The sequence below is a fragment of the Diadema antillarum genome, unplaced genomic scaffold, assembly GCF_040938485.1.
Source record: "Diadema antillarum isolate AM-2024a unplaced genomic scaffold, OU_Dant_1.0 scf00000025, whole genome shotgun sequence".
NCBI classification, from domain to species: domain Eukaryota; kingdom Metazoa; phylum Echinodermata; class Echinoidea; order Diadematoida; family Diadematidae; genus Diadema; species Diadema antillarum.
Genome location: NW_027270914.1, coordinates 2,332,787 through 2,360,748, shown reverse-complemented (window position 1 = coordinate 2,360,748; position 27,962 = coordinate 2,332,787). Strand labels below are relative to the sequence as shown.

Here is a 27,962-nt window from a genome sequence, read left to right as displayed (position 1 = left end):
GTGCATGCTTATTTTATGTGGTGATACTGATGAAGTGATAAACACATATTTGCGAGGAGGGCATTTCAGTGTTGTTACTTCAAATGGGATTGATTGTTGCTTGAGTTGTAGTGTTGCTGCCATACAGGCGGTGGTGATCGTTGCGAGCTGCAGCGTGCTGTTGTCGTCTGTTGCTGGAGGTGGTAGTTGTTATTGTTATGTAAACATAACACTTCTCCACAAAGAATCACCCATGATATATATCTACTTCATTAACTGATGGTACATTCTTCACATGTTCTAATTCTTTTTCCTCCACAGACAAAGAATGAATGCATGTGCTGTCAAATGTGTGTTATATGAATTTATAAATATAGTTATGTACATGTTCATATAATTATATGAAATATATAAATATAGTTATGTACATGTTCATATAATTATATGAAAAACTTGTCAGTGCTAACAATGTGCAAACATACTCTGTAATAAATTATTCTTGAAGATATAAAGAGCATTGTTATCACTGCTCATTTTCGTTTCTCTTTCATCCAGCATTGTTTGTAAAGGACAATTGATACTGCAGTAATCTATTTTTATTCATGTCATCAGAACTTCATCAAACCATTGCTGATCAAACAACGATGCATACTGTGTATTTTTATCAAAACATCAACGATGCATTCCAGTATAAATGCATTTGTATTGTTTAACACATGTATGTTTTTACAGTTTTTATGTTAGGAATGGCAAATACGTCATAGACTCTAAGATCAATTATAATGCATGTTTTTTTTTTTATTTTATTGCAATACATACTTTAGTGTACAGAGTCATTCCAGTCACCCCTTTGTTTAGCTTTACTTTAATGATTAGAGTTCAATCAGGCAATCAAAACAGAAGAAGTGAAATAATGATTAAACTTAAAGGAGAAAACTCTTGACAATTTAAAGTTTCATGTTTTGTATATTAAAAAAATCATAATCTGATTGGTAATTTGTTTAAAAAATGTTATCTGACAGAATTTACAAAAATATATTCTAGAAGTGAAAAAAAGAAAACGATCACAGAATGGTCTATTCAGAACCTGTATGGCTTGAATTCTTAATTTTTGTCTTTTTTCCCCCCTTTGGTCTGCTCGTTATCCATAAATACATCTGACAAATCCTCCAGAAGGTCTTCAAATTTCTTACAAAAATCCTGACCACTTTATTGACAGCTATTATCACTATTGGCATATTTATCTTTCCATGTGATAGCCAGCACAGGAATGTTGAAATAATTTTTGGTTGTATTACCTTTATAAAATACTGACAGTTTTAACAGCATGTATATTTCTTTTTAGTACTATTGTCTTTATCAATATTTCAGAAATAATCCTAGATGTGTAGTTGTTACCATGGAAACAACAATAGTCAATTCTAACTATCCTCCTCACCATTTTTCCCTCCACAGCAGAAAATGAGGGCTATCGCCCTGGCCTCACGCGGACCAGGTCCAGCCGTCTGGACTCTTCCAAGTTTTCCAAATTCGAGACCTCTTCCAACACCTCCGCCCAGTCATCCGACAGTGAGGGCTCCTCAGGGGCCTCCAAGCGGCACACCTTCACGGGCCGCCTCAACATGTCGCGCTTCTCGCAGTTCGAGCAGAGCTCCTCCGACAGCACAGACAGCGCGGCCAAACCGATTAAGCGCAACTCAGCAACGCGCTCCAAGAGTCTCAAGTTTGGCTCAGCGGTGAGTTTCTGAAAAATGCATCCCCCCTCCCCTGAAAACAAAACAAAACAAAACAAAACTGGCAACAGGTTCATTCATAATGTCGGTGAAATATGGCAGCAACAGAAACCAAAAATTGCAATGATACATGAACAATATTCAGATTATGTTTATTAACAGTCACTGTGACAAAAAAAAATGTAAAATATTGCCAGAAATTACTCATGAACCAGAACGGTGTTTTTGTTGTTATTGCAAACTATGTGTGAAGTTTTTTTTTTTTCTCTCATAATTGGCAATCAGGAATGCTGATGGTATTGGCAAAAACTCCTGATATTTTTCTTGTGCTATAGAATCTAGAGTTTTCTTTGCATTGTGAATGGAAAAGGTCAAACAATGCAATTTTTTTAAGGTGTGTTTTTTTGGAAGAAAAATATGTTATATACTGACATTTCATTTATATTGTCAATGAACAGCATTGTTTATGAGTAATCATCTGTTGTAATGATCCAACCTTTGAAGTTGGGAAACATTAATGAAATTGATTTGATGGAAACAAGTCAGAACTGGTCATCAAAACCCACAGTCATTGTTTTTCCGTAACTGCCTTTATTTGAGAGCAAAACTGAAGGGCCCATTGCACACTTTGTAAAATTGTTGTTACTTTGTTGTACTGTTCAGCAGGAAAAATAGTTTCTTGAATTGCCAGGAAGTAAACATTCTCTTTGCACAATCCAGTTGACTTGTGGGAGAGTGAAAAATTCTCACAGACATGTTTTGTGTGTGTCAAGTCTGAAAAGTAAGACTACTTCTATCTCCTGAACCATATGTAGTCTACTATGGAAGACCTCTTTGTGTCTTGTTGCAACAAGCGGTGTTTTGAACTGTTCTCCGGTAATGCTAAGTAAAAGCCATGTATTACAGGGATAAATTGAAGAATCCCTTTAAAAATTCAGAATTTTTGGAGTTTCAGTACTCCGATGACTGGATAAGAAGAAAAGAACCATTTGTGATTATATCATAGTGGCACACGTTACGATTATGGCCCCACGATTATATATGATATATAAAAGAGAATTCAACTCCTTTTCATTTTTCGAGCATAGTGAAAGAAATCTTGACTTATCTCTTTTAGAAGGTAGGAAGACTAATATCACCCCAGACAGATCATATGTCTTATAAAAATAAATTGAAGGAAAGTGTCTTCTCCATAAAAAAATATCAAATTTTCACTAGGAGTCCTGATTCGCATGATTCGTAGTGACTTCTGTGTATGCTGTTATTTTCGCGTACAGATATTTTCGCGAATGAGGAGGTTATAGACATTTTCGTGAGATGTTGTTTTTGGCAAACTGATGCCGACGCTAACACGAATGCGCTTTTACCCTAGCGCATGGGGACATTTTCGTGTGTTTTTAAATTCGCGATCCAACTGAGATTCGCCAAATTCTCAAAACTTAAACCCTCGCGAAAATAACAGCTTAGGGCCTATACAGTAAAGTGCCTGCATGAGTAGAAACTGATGCGCTCGATATGACCGCCTGCAAAACGTCCCCAACTGCCCAACTGCAAATGCTCAGACTGTCCAATCAGCAGAAACCTATCTGGGATTTGTTAGAAAATGCCCTTCTGGTAAGGAAATGAAATCCGTGTGATTATTTCTTGGGATTTAAATAGTTATCATTTTTAGGCATTAAAGGACAAGTTCACCTTCATAAACATTAAGGATTGAGAGAATGTAGCAATATTAGTAGAACACATCATTGAAAGTTTGAGGAAAATCGGACAATCCCTTCAAAAGTTATGAATTTTTGAAGTTTTTGTGTAGTAACCGCTGGATGAGAAGACTACTGCAGTGTATGAATAACTTAGATGTCACATGCGTACAACAATACAAGGAAAATATAAAGAGAATTTCACAAAATTTCATCTTTTGAAAAAAAGTACACATTCCCTTGACTCGTTACTGACATATGTTATGGGTAATATTATTCCCCCTGCCTTTAGAAAGAGGCAAGTCAAGTGGTCTTTTATTATACGAAAAAAGTGAAAATATGTTGAATTTTCTTTATATTTTCTTTATACTGTTGTACGCATATGACTCACAAGCTGTAGTAGTCTCCTCATCCAGCGGTTCCAACACAAAAATTTTAAAAATTCATAACTTTTGCATCGATTGTCCAATTTTCCTCAAACTTTCACTGATGTGCTCTACTTATATTGCTGCATTTTCTCAACCCTTGTGTTTATGAAGGTGAACTTGTCCTTTAATCAAAGACAATGGAAATGTTTCAGCCAAGCTATGTCCTGATATTCTAACCAAAGCAGAATGGTGGTTCTGATTACACAGTTAAATTGACACATAAAAAAGATTAAAGGACAAGTTCACCTTCATAAACATAAGGATTGAGAGAATGCAACAATATTAGTAGAACACATCAGTGAAAGTTTGAGGAAATTTGGACAATCGATGCAAAAGTTATGAATTTTTAAAATTTCTGTTTTGGAACCGCTGGATGAGGAGACTACTACAGCTTGTGAGTCATATGCGTACAACAGTATAAAGAAAATATAAAGAAAATTCAACATATTTTCACTTTTTTCGCATAATAAAAGAGCACTTGACTTGCCTCTTTCTAAAGGCAGGGGGAATAATATTACCCATAACATTTGTCGGTAACGAGTCGGGGGAATGTGTACTTTTTTCATAAGATGACATTTTGTGAAATTCTCTTTATATTTTCCTTATATTGTTGTACGCATGTGACATCTAAGTTTTTCACACACTGCAGTAGTCTTCTCATCCAGCGGTTACTGCACAAAAACTTCAAAAATTCATAACTTTTGAACGGATTGTCCGATTTTCCTCAAACTTTCAATGATGTGTTCTACTAATATTGCTACATTCTCTCAATCCTTATGTTTATGAAGGTGAACTTGTCCTTTAACATTAAATTTAGTTGGACTTGAGTCGCACTTCCTGTTAAAGTGGTTCCCAGTTATCAGGTGAAAGAGTTGTATAGTTACCATAGAGTTTTCCCTATCCCTTCATAGGCTCTTCAGAAATCACTCCCCGAACTGATGCTCGGATTGTTTGTGTAAAGAACACTTCATTACCATGTCAAATCGATGTTCATGATAGTGTACTCCTGATTAAAATGCAGCTTCAAAACAGATCTGACGAAAGGTTTATTTTTGTATACCCACAGGGGGCTGGCCTCCCCCCTCCTTTTATCTCATTAATGGAATAATCCGGTGATATGATTGGCAGATGGTAGAGATTAGTCTCTTTCTTGCATTCCCCAAAGTGAAATGGTCTCTATTCTTAGACGATGAGATACACAATCATTGGCTACCTAGGCAACGGATGGATTAGTAGCAAAGAGGAATTGGAAAGTTTAGACAACCATTGTGGTTTTTATGAGGAAATCAGCGATAATTGGGTACGGAAATCATGACATATTAATTTACAGAAGGAAAGTAGGCTGGAAATGTAGCCTAGAGATGAGGAAGTAGGAAATAGTGAAAGTTGAATGGGTTCACAATGGACATGAGTGTGTGCTGTCTGTGTGTGTGTCCCTAATTTATGAGTGTGTGTAAATGTGTGTGTGTATTGGTAACCAGTGATTGGGCATAGGGTTACAGCTGTCTCTTGGTGGTGAGCACTCACACACACTTCACAGATGAAATTTATGCAGGGTGCATGCTAGTCTAGTGTTTCAGACCTGTTTGTAATTTTATATATCACAAGGTCAAGAAAGATTAGTTCGTAGGAAGCAGTCTGCAGCACATGTAACTTATTCCCTTTCTCATAACAGTGGGTCTTTTCTGACAACGACTAGATAACACAGGGTGCTGTTTTGATGGGTATCTATAGTATGGAGCAGGAAGTGAACCGAGTATGTATCGCTTCCGGACTGACACTAGTAGACTACTCAACCCTGCCCCTCTGTGTATGGGTGCTCCAATGTGTGCTGTAAGCATTGCTCACTGGGTGCTGCTTTTTGTGCTTTGAAGCAGACGACAGCTCAATCTCCCTATTCATACCACAACCAGCAGGCTGCTACCACTGAAAAAGGGGCAGTCACATTTTTCCTTTCTCCTTGCCGACTCGCTCCCATATCGACTGACTAAAATTGTGCAGATATCCATCTCTCCTTTATTGCGACCATGTCTGGAGACTGATATAGAAAGGACGGACTGCATACAGCACATGACCTAAGTGCATTGGCTCGCACATGCCTCTGACATACCCCCCCCCCCCTTAACTTCCACACGTGAAACTCATCATCGACTCAGCCAAACTCGGCCATCGCCTCTCACGATCGCTGTAGCCGCGACGACGTCGTCTCACACACACATGACCGGCCCGATGCGACTGACGTCTCAGCTACACACCCTCCCACGTGTTCTCGACCCGACCACGGCATAACGACTCACCCGCCAAATTTGACCCCCCCCCCCCTTTTCAATTCCCAACTCTTGTTTTCTCACTAACGTTGACTCATTTACCCAAGCCCAATGCTGCTCTATAAGCACAACTGACCGCTAGACTACCTTCCCTCCCGGCTTGACAGTACTAGTAACTAGCTACTGTGGCACAAACACCGACAACAGGCCCAGTTTGCAATTCTCTATAGACTGTGTATTTCCATCGCTACAACTCCCACGAAGCAGATCAAGATGTCCGCAGAGAGCGAGAAGAAGCCCCGATTTGTGAGTAGACGCTGGACGGCATCAGGGAGTACTAAGTCATTTTGTATATTTTGGATTCTTCGTACTTACGTTCTTTATCAATTTGACGATTATCAGTCGCTGGTCCATTTGAACAGGGAACTGAGATTGATACACTTATATATTATATGACTTATATAGATACCAATGTGTGATTGGTCAAAATGCTGTCACGTGACCATGGTCACAAGGATGGGAAGCGTAATATTTCTACAACATGACGTAAATTACGTATTTTAAACCATGCCCAGCAACTACGTTAGACAAATGGCATTATATCTGGACCGGGATGACGTAATAAAAAACCAGCTGTTATGGTGCGCGCAACATACACAGAGCTGCCACGTAGAGACGCTTTGCACGCACGAATGCAATCGGTACCAGTCGACCACGCACCACAGTAGTACAGCGCACTAGCGCCGTATAGCAGTACAGCGGTATGAGCATCACACAGTCATGACGCACACTACAGAAGCGCGAGTTACGAAATTGCAACAAATTTGTTTTCGTCAAATTGGTGTGGCAGCTTTGATGAGCAGCGCTTCGCTTGAGAGAGAAAGAATTGGAGAATGTCCTGGAAGCTATAGAGCCTACTATTTCAGTTAATGTTAGACAGTCGTGACAGGAAAGCCAGTTCCCATTGCATTACATTACTGCTACGAAACTAGGTCCTACATACGGATTGAATAGCGACAGTTCTAGGAATGTGATAACAGGCGATGATGGTATTGCAGCTGTCATGCTCCGCGGAAGAATGAATTACCGGTACGCGAAAGCCATCGTAGTTAGATCTATGTATGGTTCGATTGAATACCACTAGTGCACTGTTGTGTCACATGTGTTCATGAATTTGACTTTGAAAAGGAGAATTGGTTTGCTTTATACAGCAGTTTATTTTTCTTGTATTGTAGGTCATAATATATAACAAATATTGACTTTTTCCTTCGGTTGGAATATAACATTTCATTTCCTTTGGGAAGTTATATTTTTGTCTCAGAATACTATATTTTCCCTCAACAAAGATATATCTTCCTGCGAGGATCTCAAATGTTTATATTCCACCTCTGGTAAGTCAATATCTGTATAATGTTTGTTGTGAGCAAGAGAAAGAGAAACAGAAATATATATATGTTTGTGATATATATGTTGTGATATAATCCGGTATAAGGACATTTCCGTATCCATGAATCTGTGGTAGATAAACAACAAGTTGTGGTATGATCCTCAAGGGTGTAGGAGGCCTATTGTTTACTACCAGCAAAAAGATCTGATGACCCGTGTTTATATCCCAGGCATGTCATATTGAACACGGAACCAACTCTTCGCCGTATTGCTATGTCTGCTGTAGAAGCTGGGTTTGGGATTGATCTGTGACATATAAAGGGTGAAGAGAAATAGATCCAACACCATGCAGCCCACTGAGCTTCCTGTGGTGAGCTGTGTGTGAATCCTATTCCCACTCAACAGTGACTGCAGTTTCGGAATCACGAATGTCAGTTGTTACCCTTTGGAACTTGCTTGTGTATGCTGGCAAATGCAATCATGAGAGTTGATAGTCACAGAGTTAAGGTGCAATAATATACTGTGTACTGTATATGCGATATATTAAAAAAAAAAGAAAAAAGCTGCTGAAAACTGCTTATCCAATAGTGGCGAGCCAGTGGAGTAAAATGGAGTCAAAAGAGGCCTGAGTTTTCGATCCTAGCACTCCAGTAGCAGAATCTTCGTCAGAAGAAGATTCTGCTTGGATCAGAAACTCAGGCCCCTTTTGACTCCATATATTTAGCGAGTCTAAATTTTCACGAATTAGGACTTCCCGACAATTTTGCGAGTGCTTAATTCGCAGTCGTGGAGAACTGAACTGAACGGAGACATTTTGACATGTATACGTCACACTCATATCGGGATCAGAGTCAATATTTTTGCATGTCTTATTTCGCCAATAGAAACTGACTTCACGAAATTTTGGAAAATGAACACCTCACAAAACATTTGGCATATACAATAGGCCTATATGGTCTATCTTGAAGTAGATAATGTTTGACTTCAAAACATGAAGTGCAGACAATAATTGTAGTATTCCACTTTTTGTGCCCCTTTCTCATCATTTCGTGATGTGACTTTTGACCTGGTTTTGGAGAAGTTTGTGATTTGATCATTTGTAGCATGTTTTATTGGCTTGGAAAACGTACCAGCAAATTGCAGAATTTCCCCCTCATTCTATCTGTCCTTTAGTAAAAGAATAAGAAACAACAATCAAGAAGAAAATTTCTGGTCTAAAAGAGATGTGCTACAGTGCGATAGCACCATGTAGTTCAACAACAGCAACAATACTGTAAAGCTTTCAAATGAGATACTACTCTCACCCCTTCCACCCCCCCCCCCCCATAGCGGGGGTGGGGTGGGGGTGGGGGATGGGGTAGGAAGAGAATACAGAAGAACCCACAGGGCATAATTCTGGGGGATAATAACTCTCTTCTGAAGCAGCTACTGTACTATGGCATTACTTGATAGAACATCAGTTTAGAGTACTTTTTTATCTTCTCTTTTTTTAGATCGCCAGATACCATAGCATCTCACTGCTTCATTCAAAATGACACCAGGTGCTCAGAGCGCCCCTTTATCAGCAAAATGACCGTCTTCATTGTGCCAGTAAAATTATCCCCTTGAGCAACTAATCTCCAGTTCTTACAGCTACTGAATGAAAATGATAGTCTGGCATGCCTACCATCCTTCCTCGTAAAGTAGAAAGGAGTGTGGTCGCATATGGTAGGATATCTTTGACAAGCAAGTTTTGTGTGTGTGATTTTTACCTGCCCCCCCCCCCTTTGTGGAACGTAAACAATGAAAAGCGATCATATTTTGTAGTTGTTGATTGACGGTACAGGCTAATCATATTCACTCATTATGTTTGTTTACATACAATGCTGTGGTTGCTCAACAATACACAACAGTGAATCAACATACAGGAAATGAAGGTTATAGATAAAAGTATGCAGCCACATTATATTCCCCCCTCTATATCTATGGCCCTTTATGCAATTTTTTACTCAGCTGACTTATCTAGTAGACAAGGGATCATTTCTTTTACTAGTCTCAATTCAGACTTTGAGAGCATTTCTTACCCTTGCTGGCACTCCTGACACAGTATGCCAAAAAAAGAAAGAAAAGAAGTAATTCATTCGATTGAGTTATAGGATGGTTTTAAATGATAAAAGATGGTATGGAGCAAGTTTCATTTTTAGCTAAGATTTGGAGGGGGGGGGGTGGGGGAATGGGGTGTAGAAACAAATTTGCCAAGCATTTCTTATTGATTTAATGTGAGCTCAATACATCAAAGGTAATTTGTGAGTGTGTGTGTGAGGTAGACAGATGGATAGATATATACTGTAGATCATAGATAGATAGATAGATAGATAGATAGAGAAAAAGAGGGAGAGAAAAAAGTGTGTTTGGAGCCTTGTGGAGAGACTAATATTTTGCTACACATGCCTTAAAATCCAAAATAACAATAACATTTGTCTAGGACAGAGGCATTTATTCTCAGTGTGTGCATGTGCATGGAAGTGGCACATTGATTAAGAATTTTCAGCTCGCTCAGGCTAGGCCCGTTATCCATGGTTAATTACAGGCCTCTGCTTTATAAAGTCAGCTGCCTTTGTGACAGGATCTGAAAGTGGGTTCATTAGTGTTAGCCTTTCTCATAGGCATAATTCTATTTTTTTTGTAATTCTTATTTTATCCCCTACACAATTGGATACTGCTGTGAGTACCTAAATGGTATTATGGTCACTGCTTGGAGGATGGAAAAATCTTCCCTGATGGAACCAAGGTCCTTTAGTACATTGTAGGAGGGATGGGTGCTTTCAAAGTGCGGTGGCCCTGTTTCTTCTGGAGGATAGTCTCAGCTCAAGACTGATGCAACAGAATGCAAGAGATGCATTTGTGTTGAGAAGAAATGCTAGATATTTGCCATTGTATGCTGGACTTCAGACTACCCAGACTTATATTTTGCAAGATTTTATATTTTACCATGGCAATGGTTAGATGACAAACCAATTAGGCAATAGGACATTAAAGGGGAAGACTAGTAACTGATCAGTGGGAATCAGTGGAAATGCTGGGAGATGATTGTTCCTATCCTTATGGGATTCATTCAAGAGTTCATTGTATATCTATTGTTGTGTGAAAATGATTTGCTTCAGGAAGGTCTCATATTCAAGTAATGTGCAGTTTAATGCTCCGTCACTGACCAGGGACGCTAACCTGGAAGCATTAAACTGCACATTACTTGAATATGAGACCATTCTGAAGCAAATCATTTTCACACAACAATAGATATATAATGTGCTCTTGAATGAATGCCATAAGGATTGGAACAATCATCTCCAAGCATTCCCACTGATTCCCACTGATATCAGTTACTAGCCATCCCCTTTAATGCTACACAGTAGAATAGTACCTGCAACACATGGAGTTCACTTTGTACTTTGCAACCCTTGTAAATGTTATAAGCTACACTGAATTAAACTCAATCTTGTTGTGTTAATATTATCTCCTATTTTATCAAATTTTATGACAATTTAACATTGTCAGTTGACAAGCAGAGCTAGGGGAAATAAAGCTTTGAAATATAAAGTGTGCAGAGTCAAAATACCCTTGTTGATTTGCCACAGTTGTATACAAAATTAGTATCTTTATGGAGCATAGCTACAAGCCTGACGGCAAACAACACAAGCGTAGTCTTGTATTGGATAGTCCCACATACTGATATCCAAGTTGTTATTGTGAAGACTTTTGTTTAGAAGCTAGCTTTCAGTAGGATTTATGTGCACTATGTTTTTGTTATATTATAATTTTTTGTTGGCTTCTTCTTGCTCTGACTAGTCTGTACCCCCCCCCCAAAAAAAAAAAGGGAAAAAAATGGATGGATCATAATAAACTTGTGGCTACACTTCTGAAATGCCCCTCCCCCCCCCCCCAAAAAAAAAGAAAAAAAAAAGAAAAAAAAAAGAAAAAAAAAAGGGTGCAATTACAAACATGTTAAAGCCTGAAGCACGTTCCTGTTTAGTTGATTCTAATGCAAAGCAGTTTTAAAACACATAAGCTTGGACCTGCCCACACCAACTATTGCCAACTATACACATCATTGCTCCTTGGGTCAAACTGCCCAATGGAGCTGCACAGTGGCAAGGTCTCCCAATTGACTCATGACAGAGTTGATAGCGCAACAACTCTAGAAATGTGATCTGAAAGGCGTTTGCAAACACGTTTGGATAGTGGGTATTGAGATGTGTTTCAAACATGGGAAAGTTGATAAATGCACCCTATGTAGTATATGAAACTCCCCAGATGATTGCATAGCTGTTTTATCTGTCAAGAGGTATAAAGGGAAGTGAGCTGTGGTTTTAACACAAGAGCAGGAAATTGGAGACTGCAATCAATTTAACGGCCTTTGTTTCCTTGTCGGTGGATTAACATCTTCCTGGGAGAAAGCGACACAGTCTGAGCTCTGCCTTCATATGTGGGAAAAGGAATGGGAGAAGATTGAGTAGAATTTGAAGTTTTCTTGATATCACTTCCTAGTGGAAAAAAGATCTGCCCAAGAGGGGTATTTTGATCACCCTTTGAAGGAGAGGTTGATCAGATCTTGAAGATCCTTCACCCTCTTTAGGACTTGTTCGTCGATTGCCATGCTGCAGAAGTGCCTCAATGTTTTGGCACTGATGTCTAGAAACTAAATGTCACTGAAGAAATTTTAAAGAGCTGAAGGAGGGAAGGGGAGGGGAATGGAAAGTTTGGAGTGCTTGTTAGTGAAGGAGACAGCACACTGTTGTTTAACCATGTCCTTAGCCTTGGGGAAGAGACACAACATTTATGATTTTGTTTACGGTAGGCCTACTGTGAGATAAAGAAACTGTGACATATTTTATGTAGAGTCTACAATATAAATAGGAATAATAATTCCTAAGGTTATTTCATGGTTTTATTCCATGTTCTTTTAAGATTTGTTTTCACACGGCCTTACTGAGAGAAGGACATGGTTCCTGGATATGTGTGCTAGAAACTACCAACACATATAGGAATATGTAGGACTACAGTACAGGATAGCCAATTTTGCACTTGAGTGGAATATTTTCTAACTCAGTGTGCATAGGAAGAACTAGGCAACATACACAGACAGATCTACAGTACTGTAGATTAATGGCTATAAAACATTTAAAAAAAAATGAATCTGAATCATGGCAGTGACTTGTCTTTTCTTTGAAAGCTCCCATAGTTCTTTGTGTTGCCTGTGTTATGACAGTGGAATAAAGGCAAACATTTTCATGATTTTTTTACTGGTACATTAAAAATGCCTTCAAACCTGAGCTGGGATTTTATAGCATCTTTGTGCTTGTTATCTCAAGGTGCTGGTACCAACAATGACAGAGCCAGCTGGCCGCAAGCTTTTTTATTGATCCTCTGGTGAGCCCCCCCCCCCCCCCCCCACCACCACCACCACCACCATGTTATGGGATGTAGAACAACTGGCACTATGTCTGTATGCGAGCGTTGTTGATACTATACCAGCTACTCAGCGTGAGGCTGGTCGATGCGTGAGCCAAGTCCGTCTATTTGTTAGTGCCCTATTTGAATGGAAGATCAATGTTCCATGTAATTGCGCCCTACTTTATTTATGAGTGCTCCTAATTTGATAGATTAGCAAACACACACACACACATAGTCCTACATGTATGCACAAATGGTGAAGAGAAGTCTCATTCTTTGTAGGGAGGGGAAGGATTAGAGAATGCAGCTTTAAATCAGAGTGCACGGTTTTAAAGGTACTGTTTACCATTGGGAGCAGTGATTTAAAAATGTTTGAAATATCACATTTCATGCATGTGTAAGTCAGTTGTATAACAAAGCATCCTACCATATTACAATTTTGTAATAATAAAGCCTGAAACATAAGGAGATATCACTATTTTTTTTTACACTGAACCATAGATGTAGAACAGCAGTCGCGAAACATTCTATTGTTCACATTTTATTCAACAATACTTAACATTGATTATACTGATTCAAATTCTTACATTGGTTGTTTCTATCTCTAAAACTCACATTTCAGAACTATTTTGAAGCACTAAAGTTAGACTTTTGTTTCATCTGGAAATGGTGAAAAATGCCTTTAAATTTGTGACACTGATACAATGCAGTGTGTGCACAGTACAGTGGGATACAAGTATAGTCATATAATATTGATGGAGAGTGCACCTCCTACTGTGCGCCTTGTGTGACCGTTTACCAGGGGTTCCAATTCTCCCACTTTTGATGGAAGATCTCCTACAGTGCCAAAAGACAATTTTGTTTTTACAAACCTCCCAACTCCAGCTTGATTTTTTTTTTCATTCATTCATTTTTTCCATTTCCAACAAAAACATAAATATTTTACAGAAATTGAATGCGATACATAAATTACATCACAATAGATAATGAAATATAAGTTTATAGAATATTTTATATAATATACAGAAATGCTGGAAATGGGGAGGAATGCAGGTTTGATGTTTCCCGCTTTAGCAATATATGTACTCCAGCAAAAAATGCATTTTCCATCCTTAAAATTTGGCTTAAAGAAAACAGAAACAAATACAACAGCAATATTAAGTAAGCAAACAACAAATAAAGTAGCCAACAACAATGTTTATAGTATATTATTGGGTGCATCCCAACACCAATAATAGTGACTGTACTGTGCACTACATACTTTTCGCTCATAATGTATGCTTTTGTTTCCACACAACGTACGTTTTAACTTTGTATTAATTCTGTACAAGATATGTAAACTTTCCAGTTGTATACTTAGGGTTGGAATCCCTATTGATACTTTGTAATGCGTCGCTCAATGCACTCGCAACTCTTGCATTTTTTGCGTGACACCACGATAACTCAGACCAGGCAGTGCGTGGGATCTTCATGGGTACATGTTGTGTCTTTCCGTGCATAGGTTGTCTACGAAAAGCTGCACTCTGTAAAAAAAAAAAAATGCAAGAGACGAAGATGTACCAGGAAATAACTTATCACTATCGCGGTTTTTCTGCCTAGCCTCCATGTGATCTGTATTCTGAGCTCCTGACTTAGTTTCAGCAGGCTGCTTATCACAACATTTTCATTGTCTCATTTCCAGGATTTTTCTCAGAGATGATTTACATTCTCCCTAGTCAAATACAGAACTCATCAAGTTTTTCTTCCTGTTAACCCATTGAGGACTGGTCTTGAGAATACTCAGGCACGTGTCTATGGTAAAATGAATGCTATAGCAAAATCAGGCCATCCTCAATTGGTGAAGAGTCGTTGTCAGGTTGAATTTATGTGTGGAAGTATTTGAATGGGATTAAAAATGAAATCTTTGTCATCATTTGGGACTGATTAATAAAAGAAGAAAACAATAACAGTTGTGTAGTTCCATTCATTAGCCTCATTTAAAGAGTCTCCCATTATTGCTCCTCATGGTTGGAAGTTGGCACCAAATATTGATCATGGGTTTGATAGCTGCAGTTGCTTTCGGAGGGAAATGTAAAATGTAGTCTAAGTACCGTTCTAATTATTCTATATTTAATGGAGCATGAGGTCGACTGCGTAGGAAAATGTGTGTGAAATTATCATCGCATGAACATGACTGTGGCACCTCAGTGTTATGAAATTTGACACCCCCCTGTGAGCGATGGTGTCAGCCCTGTCTGAGAAGAGGGGCAGCTGGTGACACCCACTTGGACATCGGACATTCCATTCAAGGGGGGGGGGGGGATCGGATGTGACGAGTGAAGGCATGAATGGGTGGGTGAAGAGATATCCCTTGACTATATAAGAGCATACAGAAGAAGATTGTAAGATAAACAATGGAAGGTTCTTGAGTTGTTAAAAAGTTTCAACCAATGACCTCAACAAACTATCAAAGAGACCAAGGACTTTTCCATTGACTTCCATGGGGAACCTTCGGCCTGATAATGTGAGGAGAAAGAAAAGAAGATATGATGATGCATTTCCTGTTTATAGAAAAGAATATTGCAAGCAAATACCAGAATTTTTGTTGTTGTTCAAACACAAAGTATCAACTAATGCTATTGACAAGAATGTGATTTTGACTGTTTGTTTGTTTGTTTGTTTGTTTAATAAGGTGGCAATATTATAAGTTTTTTTTTTTTTTTTTTCCCGGAAATGTTGGATAGACACTAAAGCTCAATTGCAATTAGATCTGCTGCCTGGCAGACTTACATGCATAGTTCAGCATCAAACAGTATCAACCTCGGACATTGTGCCATACACTTGAATGAAGAGCCCTTGACTAACAAATAAATTGTAAGCAATATGTTTACTATGTAGTCCGCGTTGTAGTGCACATGGTTGCATCATACTCCGCGCGGCCCCTAGTGGGTGTAAAACTAAGGACACACGACAGGTGACACACCCTCGCTGGTTGCTTGTTTCCGAGAGACCCGGAGGCATCAGCAGATTGCTATCTGACAGTCATGTAGCGATTGCAGCACGAGTGTCATTTATCTGTTTGACGGAAGAGATGATTCTTTGTTGGCAACATCTTTTACTGCTTGAGGATCGCAGGGGAGACATTGATATTGAGATCCCCCTTCCTGCACATGATGCTATAAAGAGGAATGTAGTTATTCACAAAGTAAAATGCAGTCATTCACAAAGAGGAATGCAGTCATTCGCAAAGAGGAATGCAGTCACTCACAAAGAGATGAATGCAGTCATTTACAGAGAATGTAGTCATTCACAAAGAAGAATGCAGTCATTCACAAAGAAGAATGCAGTCATTCACAAAAAATGCAGTCATTCGCAAAGGAGAAAGCAGGCATTCACAAAGATGAATGCAGTCATTCACAGAGAAGAATGTAGTCATTCACAAAGAAGAACGCAGTCATTCACAAAGTAAAATGCAGTCATTCGCGAAGAAGAATGCAGTCATTCCCAAAGAAGAATGCAGTCATTCACAAAGAGGAATGCATTCATTCATAAAGAAGAATCCAGCCATTCACACAAAATGCAGTCATTCAAAAAGAAAATTGCAGCCACATTAGTAAAGAAGAATGCAGTCATTCACAGAGAAGAATGCAACCATTCAGAAACAGCAATGCAGTCATTCACAAAAAAGAATGTAGTTAGTCACAAAGAAGAATGCAGCCATTCGCAAAGAAGAATGAAGTAATTTACAAACAAGAATGCAGTTCTTCATGTCATCCTATCTAAAGATTCGGTGTAGCATTTCAGTATGTAATTTATGCATACAGTTGAACAAGAAGATCTTATGAAGTGTACAGGAATTTACAATGTGTAGCAAACAAGCATTCTCCCTATGGTTTTGCATGTGGAAGTGAGGTCTTTGATATAAACCTTGGCGCTGTAATCAGCAGTTCCTGAATAACTTTTTTTTCTTCAGATCTTTGAGTATAAAATTGCCATTTTCATCAAGCATACAAAGTTTCGTTTTCTCATTGATTTGCCATTACACCAGGTAAAATACCAGCAGTTTACTAACTTAATACCCCCCCCCCCTAATGTTGATTCTCAAGAATGAGAACCATCAATATGGCTAGAATTGATATGTTTTCAGTTTCTGAAATCTATATGTTATTACGAACTTCCCATGTAGAAGAATATATGCAACGGTGATTGCGACATACATTCTTCGAAGCCCCAAATCTGGATAACATAGTTGGAAACAGTGTTTTGAGGGTTAATGTAGGACAGTAAGGGTGATTAGATGGCCTTAATGTATTATTTCCTGCTTGTAACACACGCCCACAGACTTGCACACTAGCTGGATGGCCCTCTGATGAGGCGTTATTATCATACGATCCTGTGGTAATGCTAAGCATCAATGGGGTTATCTAGTGCACATGATTTAAGTCAATGATCATGATCTGTTTTAGACTCCTTAAAGGGCACCATCAGTCAAGGACACAGTTTTTTTTACTATGTAACAGGTTCATAAACATGTATTAACAACTGATTTCACTTCAAAAATACCAGCTGACTATTTTCACAATTGGACAACATGATTATGGGCAATCTTTTGTCAGGTTTATGCACTGCAATAATACATGATTTTATGCAATCATGCCATGTATACACAGCGATATATGGCTGGCCCCTGCATTCACCCAATCCGTCCCGACCACTTTGCACACATACAGTGTGATAATAAAGCTTGTCTATACCTACTGCACGTACCTATGGCCCTTTCATTGAAACACTTTCTGTAACATCATACTGTTTGAAATTTCAGGTGTTGCTGTAAGTATGTGACTAGTTAATGATTACACTTAACCAACCAAATAACCCTTGTATGAGTGATGAATTTAACATTTCTAAAAAAAATAAAACCAAAGTGATATAAGGTCCATGATCAGTAGTTTATGGAAGTGTATTGATTTCAAACCTTGGTTTGGCATTCTGACTTTGAAGTATGTTCAGCACTGTTTCAAATCACAAGGTTCCATACTTCTAGCAGTCCCATGCATTGTAGTTGATGTCTGTTTGTCTTCAAACTGCCACAATTGCCCATCAGTCATTCACAGAAGCAACAATTTACATGTTTTGTCATGGCTGTCGTAGCAGAAGATTTATAGATCTTGACAGAGATGTAGTGTGTGGTTTGATGTCTCTGTATGACGGGTAACAGAGGCATCATCATATTTGTTTTCTTGAATGTAAACCTGGAAAATAAAAGGCAGATACAAATGTAAACATAAGAATAAGAAGAGAGATGTCGTCATGGGGAAGAAGAAAAGGGGCCACTCCACTGAGAATGGTAGAAGATGCGACAGAATAGGCTGGATGCAGATTTGCACTCCCCCTCTCATCCCTCCAGCATTCAGGAGGAAGAATTCCTGCCGAATTACGTGATGCGTCAGACATTTGGAATAGGTTGAATGAACACTCTCTTCCAGGAATTTGATGGAGGATGACGATGATGATGATGGGGGGGGGGGGGGGGGGGGATGGGGAGATGGGGAGGGAGATGGTGGTAGGAACAGACAGAGATCTGTGAAAGGTAGAAATAGACATATATTTTAGTGAGATATCAAGTATTGACATTAAAGAGATACACAGGAGGGGGTGGGGACTGAAAGGGGGGGGGGGGACTGAAGGGGGTGGGAGGGGAGAAGGGCGTGGGAGATGGTGGTAGGAACAAACAGTGAGAGATCTTAGTAAAAGATGGAAATAGATGTATTGATATCAAGTCTTGAAGAGGTGAAAGAGATATACATATCCGTTTATCAAAAGGAGAAGTGAATATATATGGAGAGATAGAAATAGATTGAGAAAGACAGATATACATAGATTAAGATAGATAAATGCTGAAAGAGATGCAATTTGATGAATCTAAACAGAGGGGTGCAGACAGGTGATCATGAGTGGAGAGAAAATAGCAATATATTGAGAAATAAAGTAACATGCTAGGAGAGATCTTTAGTGATAGAAATGTAGAGATAGAGGGAGATGGAGAGAGATGTATATAGGGAGACAGACTGACTTATATAGAGGTAGATAGGAAGAAACATATACAGGGAGAGATGGAAGAAGATGGAAAAGGGAGAGATAGAGGCAGAAGAAGGGTCAAATGGACAAAAAAATGAGACATGTAGATTTAGATAGAAAGAGATGGAGTGAGAGAGAAATAGAGAGAGATAGAGAAATAGAAGAGACAGAGATAGATTGATAGGAATGAGAAGAAGCAAAGAAAAGTAAGAGAAAAGGGGGGGGGGAGATGAAAGGAAACGGTGAAAGAGATAAATGGAGACAAAAGGAGTTTAGTAAGAGAAGGAGAGAGAGAGATGTGAATATGAATGATTAGATTGGAGAAAAAGAGAAAAAGAGAAAAACAGCAAGAGAGATGTTTTCACATGATGACAAATAATGGGATTGCCTCAGTGACATCGGCTTAGTGGAAGAGAAGTTGATTATATCGTCTCCTCATCCACGAGAGCATCAAATTGGTTTAAATGGCATTTTCTAAATTTGCTGACTCCTATTTAAGCCCTTCCAGTCTGGCCCTGAGCGTTATATGGCTCGGATCGATGGAGACTTTATTGTGGAGCAGATCGAGATGAGTTTCAGTAGGTTAAAGAGCTTGCTACTAAATGGATGTTTATGTGATTTCAGTGCATCTATGTTAAAATAACACATGGATTTTAAGGACAGGAGTATTTCTTTATAAAGCGTAATACATTCTTGTATAAATATTCATGATCCTTTCGTACCATCGAGCAGAAGAACCCAACTTGTGAGTGGAGACCAGTAATTGACTAAGGTGGCTGAGTCAATGTCTAGAGACTGGCTTGTATACATAACAGTGGCCAACAAAATTGTTTATGTTTAGTCCCAGTGTTTTCCCTCATAATAGACTTTTCTGTAATGTATTCAAAGTCTGTATGTGCTTTTTTTTTCACAAAAGGTTGCCCTAGCAACCATAAAGCTTGCTGGGAGCCTGCTTTGCATAGCAACAGCTGATGAATGCTAATATTATCAAGCAATTTCTGCATAAGAAATTTGATTGCAGGGAGCAGATGAATGAAATGATTCATTGCAAGATTGAAGAAAAGGAAGCCCTTGAACTTTAAAACATTAGAGTAACAGTCTGTTACACAATCACAACCAAAACTTGATATCAGTTATCCCAGTACTCAGTTAATTGGCTGCATTTTTGAGATGCAGTTTTATGTTACAATCTGACTCGCAACATTTGCGAAAATAAAAGCCTCAGGAAATATTTTCATTGCTATAGTGTATACAATATGCAGTTGCTACAAATATACTTGTAACTACTGTAAAACATGATATATTCGCGGCACAAAATTTTCGCGAGTTGGAGCTGACGGCCTTTTCATGGCATGAAATTTTCGCGCGTTACCACTGGCGTTCGTTGCATACAGTGTAGACAAGAAATTTCGCTTGCATTTTAATTTTGCGAATCTTGGCGCTCGTGAAATTCGCGAAATGAAAATGCACACGAACATTCCTCGTTTTGCAGTATTTGAGTGATGACACATGAATCAGCAATTCCATAACTTTGTTATAAATAGTAGGTCTGAGTTTGATGAAACTTCAGTCATTTGGTTCGTCTGACTTGACTCTCTGTATTAGAGCTTGTAAACTTGAACATGGTGATGCAGTCCATTCATGGAGGAGCAGATAGAAGATGATTGTTGCATAAAACGTGATGGCATCTCGAGAGTGTTGGGAAACTATTAGGGTCAAGTTGTGGCTTATTGTGCTCGAGGTTGACCCTGGAGGGAGGTCCACAAAGACATTGGGCTGTGTTGCTGCCAAGTGAATTTAGCAAGGAAGATTCTTGAGATAGCTTTAACCTTGCTTTCACACGTACGGAGAGTGCTTAATTTGAATACTGAATTACAAACACGATTGCAAATACATGTACGATTCAAATCATCATTCATTCATATGCCTGAGGAAGGCTTCGCAGATTCTGCGATTTTGAATTTCAGAGTGAGGAGGGGAGGTTTGCCTTCTGTCAAAGTTTCTATCAATCACTCTTGAGTGATAAGATAGTGTGTTTTGACTGCAGTGTGAGCGTGTGAGGAGCGTGCTCTTTATGCAGAAGCAGTTGAAAGGTAATAGCTCAACCCCCTAAAATGTGGTTGGAGGGCGGTCATGTTCACACGATCATTTTGAAGCTTAATTCTGGTGAAACATGATTTGAGAATGCCTCTTGGCTCTCATTTGAAACAGGATTGGAATTACAGTTCAAATCACCCTCCACGATTCCAGTTTGCATTCAAACTCAAGAATGCTTAATTTGAAACACGATTCTAGTGATGCATCAATACAATTGTGTTTGAAATTAAGCACTCTTTGTACATGTGAAAGCTAGGTTAGATTCTTGAGATAGCTTTAGGGTGAAGAAGAGAAGGAAGGGGCGTGTCCTCTATTAGACTTCAAAGCCCAGGCTTTTATAGAAATCAGATTTATAATAGTTGTCAGTCCTGTATTTTTGCTTCATAGAGTCTTGGCTCTTTAAGGCAGAGGATGATGAGTTCCTTAACATTTAGGATTCTGAGAAAACTAACTCTGTTTTGAACAGGAAAACAAGGTCTTGTCACATAATTATGACACACACACACACACACACACACACACACACACACACATCCAAACCCTCCATCCAAAGTGGATTGATTCTGCAGAGCTATCAAGTTGCTTGTAAGATTGTTAATGGTTTTGTTCTACAAGCTTAGACCTGGATACAAAGTGATATTTGATGCCCTTCTTTTCGTTCTGATGACTTGAAAGTGAAAGCAAAGCCTTTGTACGCATGTTTCTGCTCCACACACACACACACACACACACACACTCTCTCTCTCTTTCTTAATTGTTCCCCTAAAGTGATGTGGTCCTTTAATTGAGCTGGGAATTAGGGAGCAATTTTCGTTATCCTGATTAGAGCTGTAATGTTCAATGTCACCTCTGGCCTTTTAGGAATTGGGTTTGTGATTATTATTATAGGGGATGTGTGTGTTATATGAGTATGTCTGTGTATACAATATAGATATACTAGGTACTTGTTTGTGTATGGGCATGGGTTTGTGTGTGTGTGTGTGTGTTCTTGTTGTTGTTGTCGTCGTTTTGATTTGTAAGGCATGTGTAAGTGACACTAGTAGACTTTATGAATTATTTCTTTCCTTGCTAGTAGTTTAGATCAACCTGATGAGCAAGCAGATCAAAGGGAACGGTATATCAAGAATAGCGATGCTTCGCCTTCTTTGTGAACATGCTCTTGAATGCATACTAAAGTCTAAATGCACGCTGAATTTTTCATTGCCTCTGGAATTCTCGGAAATATAGAATTTGTTGAGCCTTATGGGTGATTTCAGAGGCTGTTTCCTTTGTCTGAAGGTCAACTTGGAGGGTATGGAATTGGGGCAGGGGCATGGCAGGGTTGTGAATGTCTTCAATGTGGTGTACTGTAGGTTGACAATGGCATTAAAACCTCCATTTACCTCTCAGCCTCCACTTGTATTGAGATATTGTATGTCTGTGATAGTCTAACAATTCAGACAGGTATATTCCTCTCCTGGAATGGTCGGCACCAATTTGGAAAAAAAAATTAATGTTTTCTTTTTCTCTTCCTTCAGAGGTTCTTCAAAAAACAAAACAAAACAATGCTGATTGAAGTTATAAGGAAACTAATTTGTTGAAGGGGAATTTTCGGACAAGATAGATGTAAGTCTGAAATGAAAGAGTAAAATTTCGAAAGTATGACAGTAAAACTTTGATTTGAATTGGATAAAAGTCAGGGAAGTTGTGAGAGTGTGAAGCTTTCACTAATTTTCCCAAAAGATTTTTTTAATTTTTTTTTTTAAAGCAGTTAAAAAAAGTAAAATGTTTACAAATGAGTGAGTTGATAATGTCATCACCTCACAACTTGCCATAAAGTTAGTAGAGAAATCGTGAGATTGCCATTCTGTTAATGTTTTCATTTTTGTTATTGTTCTTGTTGTAGTTCAAAAGCAATAATGCCCCCATCTCAAATCTTCATTAATATCTGACTGGTCATAATAGTATGATATCTGACTGGTCATTAGTATGAAGTTATTTAGCCAGGAATAATATTAACCTTTACACTTCTTACTGGACTTATTACAAAACAAAAAAGAATTTTTGTACATAATTAGCAGAAATTCACTATGGTGCCTAATACAATTTACTCTCTCTTTGTATCCTACTTTGTAAGTGATCTGGAATTCCCTGTTAATAAAGGTCTTGTTTACCTTTGGGAACAGTGATTTAAAAAAGATTCAAGATATGACGTTTAATGCATATGGGTAGGTCTGCTGTACCACAAAACATTCTATCATATAAACTTTTTGCGATAAAGCCTAAAATATATGGAGATATCTATATTTTTCTCAATAAACTGTAACTGTAGATGGTTTAGTCTGGAAACATTTTTATTATAACTATTGTTCACATTTTGTATATTTGACAATACTTAACATTGATTTTACCAATTCAAATTTTTACAGTGGTTGTTTCTATCCCTAACTCACATTTTAGAACTATACTAAAGCACTAATGCTGGGTTTTTGTTTCATCTGCAAATGGTAAATTATGCCTTTAAGCAATTAAGAAGCCAGGCACTGAGAGACTATTTTCCAGTGGGAGTGGAACAGGCCACCTTTAATGGTGACCTGTATCACCTCAGCAGATGTGAAGGGTGTTGATCCGCTTACAGAGAGGTAGAGGCTTAACCCACCCAGCACTGCTGTCTCAAAATACCATTGATCCTGTGTGCAGACGTTTTGGGCATGGCATTGACAGTGTTACAGTTCAAGTAGTACTCTGTATATATTGCAAGCTTATGGCAAGGTATTTTCGGCGAGAGAGTTTTTCTCACGGAGGCAAATTCGGGTCCCCTCTCAGACAACGAAAATAGCTGACCTGGGCCTGCCTGACTCAACAATCTATTCAGGTTGGGAGTATGACCCACATTGTGGGTGTTTCCTGGGCATGCCCTGATAGGTGAAGCATTGTGGGAAGAACTGATAGGAACGGTAAATACCACACTCATCACAGAGGTGAACGAAATACCTTACGTATGCATTTAGCACAGTATGTTAAATCATTTGCAGCGGGTATCCGTAATGAAATGCTATGAGCGAATGTAACATGATGTTTTAAAGGCAGGTTTTAGTACTTTCGATTTGTGCCCTTGCAAAGCATTGTGGTTAGTCGCCGATCATGTTTTGTGATAGCCGCTAGTGATGTGGCTTTAATGCAATTAGCAGTGCAGACCAGTCAAAACATGTTCATGTAGTTTTTGATGCTCAAAAGTTGAACTTTTGTTTTCTGCACAGAATGAACTGATCTTCACACAATGCTTGAGTATGCCTTGACGGCTTGAGTAGAAAGAAAATGGCAGGGCATAGAATAAATCTAGACACTCTCCACAATGTGGAGTTGCACAGTTTTGTTGTTGTTGTAATTTTATCGAGAGAAACTTTGTACCACACAAATAGTAGCATGGATAGAGAGTAAAGGCAGAACATTAGCATTTTTTTTTTTACCCATTAAAATCCCTGAAAAATTCTGCTGCAGAAATGGGCAAAAGCAAAATTCTAACTCAAACAACCGTCACCCCTCAAAAATGACCATGGTTGTAGTTGCTTGTAAATCAGACTGCAGTTGTTCACACAAGTATACAAAATGCCGATGTTGATAATGTCATTGCTTTGGTTCTGAACTTACCCATTATCTCTCTTTTTTTTCTTTCTTTTTCTCTATTTTGCATCATATAGAACTGATGAGCTTCAGTGCCGTTGAATGTGTGTGATCTAGTTTTCACCACACTCTGCCTCTCAGTTAACTCTATCATTCCCAACAGTGATCTGTTTGTATGCAATATCTATAGGATAATCAGATGGTGGTCTGTCTTAGGGTTAAGTATGAAGTCCCCTCAAATTGTACACAAATTCACCCCTCGAGGGAGTGAGTAATGACCGTTTTGCAAATGATTAACTTCATTTGGAATAGTTGCGTTGCTCACCGTGGCTTTTTGGTTCATTTGTTTGCCTGTTTTTTCCTCCAGTAATTACGATGGTGACAAATATTTCAGTCATTGGTCCTGCATTCTCTACCGATTCCACCCCCAACTGGATAAGATTCATCAACTGATATGTAATCTATTGTAATCTGATCTACAGTAATCAATACAACTGTAAATACACCCGTGTGGATCATGCGCAAAGTTGCTGTAATATATTCTACATTTTGGATTGGAGTGTGCATTTCTTTCACTGGCTACAGTCACTGATTTGAAAGCAAAATTAAGGTTCATCACAAATATTTCAATCTCTCAGGCAAGATGCATACAACATTAATTTCATATTTATCTTCTTAAACATTTTTTTCCTCCACTTCTTCCTCCTCTTTCTTCCTTCTTTCTGTCCTTTCTCATCCTCTTTTCTTCACTCTTCTCTTTTCCTCTTGCTATCTCCATTCTTCTGTTCATCTTCATGTCTTTTTTTCTGCCTTCAGAACAATGACTCAATAATTTGATGAGATACAGGTGGATCTTTTTCTTTTTTTTCGAAAGATGGATAGAATTGAAGGGGAAATGTGACATTTAGTCATCCAGATTCACTGACATGGACATGTACAAACAATGTACTAAGTGTTCACTACTGAGCCCCTCTGTACAGAAAAGGGAGCTTTCTTTGAAGAGACTTAATTTTATAGACAGAATAATTATGTTTCATAACACACCATGGGTGTCAGTTGTTGATTTTCTTGTCGGAGAAATCTAATCGCAAACAAAGTGGTAGTGGTACTTAATATTGCTTTATTTGTTAGGCACCTTTCATTTACATTTAGATTAATAGTGGAGAGCACTATAAACCCACTTGTCCCCTCAACTGGGGAAACCATAACTTTGCAAGTGATTTTATAGGTGCTTGTCCTCTCAAAAGTGTGGGACCAATGCCGAAATTTGCACACTTGAGATCGTGGGAGAAATTTCTCTTGGTAGTGCCTTGGTAAGACAGAACAAAACAGAATCAGAATAGCAGTAGAATATGGTATTGGAGCTGCTTGAATGTTAATTAGATTGCACAAAATAGACAAATTACAGCGCTGAATGCAATTATACAGTGAGTACCAGTAATATTGGTGTGTCTATGTAATACGACAGTTGATATCACACTTACATGGTGTCTTAAAATGCACCTGTCACTGGTACAATTAATGAAAAATGTCTACTGGGGGGAACCCCTTCCCCCCTCTGCCCCATCATTACCTCTAGCCCCAGGGCAGGAGGGCATTGCTAAATCTAGCACACAGGAACTGCAATAAGACTGTTGGCAAATTTGAGGGGAAATACTTGATTTCCTATCCCCCTTCCTCCTGGGGGCGCACGACTGGTCCAGGTACCCCCCCCCCCCTTCCTCCTCCCCCCATGGGGAGTGTTCACGAGGTGTCAGTGATGACTTCATCATGTATAGGGGGGAGGGACTCCAGCTGGTCAGTTGTGGACACTGGCTGACTGGCTACTCAGTTCAGGCTAACAGCTGTGTCTGGTTGGGGATGTGTAGAAGGTTACAGCCCCCTGAGGAAGGGTGACAATTTTTACTGACTTTCTTTCCCAGCATTCTGCTCTTCGTTTTTATACTCCAGTGCAATTAGAAATCTGTCATCACATAATAATGTCATATTCTTCAATATAATAATGTTTTACATTTCAAATTTCAGGTTTTAATTCAATATATATGGCATTGCATACATGTATGGCAGGGTTAGCCAGTTTAATGTGTCCCTCAATGCAGGATTTGTGGTCATTATAGCAAAATTAATCAAATAATTTCGCCGTCATAAAAGAAAACTTGTGGAGCCTTGTCTTGGAAGAATGTCTTTGTAAGTGAGTTTAGAAGCATAATGGAGGATGAATATTTGAATAGCATCCAGAGATTTACATGGAGCCAGGACTGGTGTAAAAGTTCTTTTTAAACAGTGATATGTTTAAACAGTTTAAGCATAATCTCACATCAAATCAAATTAATCTTTGCTACCACACAGAAAGCAAGAAGTATCATAACCATAAGTTAAATAAGACCTTGATCTAGTTTTGACTGTGGTAGATTTAATGTTGTCAGTTACTGTGACATATATACCTGAAATGAGAGATCTATGGCTGAAATGAATTTACTTTCTGTGTTAGTTTTAAACCAGACTCCATGGAATGAATATTAATTTGTTTTGGACAATAAATCCAAAGGGAGTCTTAGATCTCTGATTGGGGATTCATGGCTACACTTATGAATTATTAATTGGATGGGAAGCAATGGCTTTTTTTGTGAGTGTGAGGGTTAGCAAGATGCAGCATTTGGTTTTTACGCCATGGTGCTATTCGCAGCTCAGGCCTGACAGGTACAGGAGTTGCTGAACATTGTATTTTGACGGAGCAATCCCGGATATTTTTAGCCCCTCGTTTCCTCCGCTTTGCTGCCGTCGATTGTCACTTTTTAGCGGGCCGTCTTTGACGTGCGTCGACGTACGGGCCGATGGTTTGCTGTGGCAACCTGGAGTGTATGAAAACAATGAAGCAGTAGGAAAGAGGAAAAGGACATTACTGAAATAGGAGAGAGATGCGGTACTGGGAAAAACTACTCCAGTAGTGACGTCTGTCTTAAAGGGACCGTATTGTCATTAAAAACCTGAAACGTTTGCGTGCATTTTAATTTCGCGAAATTTAAATGCATGTGACCTAGGTCCTGTTTAATCAAAAGATAAAATCGATTTTAAATTTCCTTACCACACAGGCTGCCATAGACTTACAGTTGAAATCAACCTATATAATCCATTTCTTCATAAAACAGGGCCCTGCTCTTGTCAAACTGTGGGCATTGAATGCCTGTGGCTATTCGTGAAAATTGCGCACTGCGAAAAAGGCTGTTGCCTCCAATTCGCAAAAAATTTCATGCCAAGAGAGCATCTTGCTTGACAGTATTATTC

At 38.7% G+C, this 27,962-nt stretch overlaps 1 protein-coding gene across 1 annotated transcript in view; it reads left to right on the top strand.

The window, feature by feature from the left end:
• The window catches only part of LOC139733708 (uncharacterized), a 192,990-nt gene that overhangs the window by 104,663 nt on the left and 60,365 nt on the right, over window positions 1–27,962 (top strand). The window contains exon 5 of the mRNA XM_071644524.1: window positions 1,435–1,715. Coding sequence (XP_071500625.1) covers window positions 1,435–1,715 — 281 coding nt within the window. The remainder of the gene's footprint in view (window positions 1–1,434; window positions 1,716–27,962) is intronic.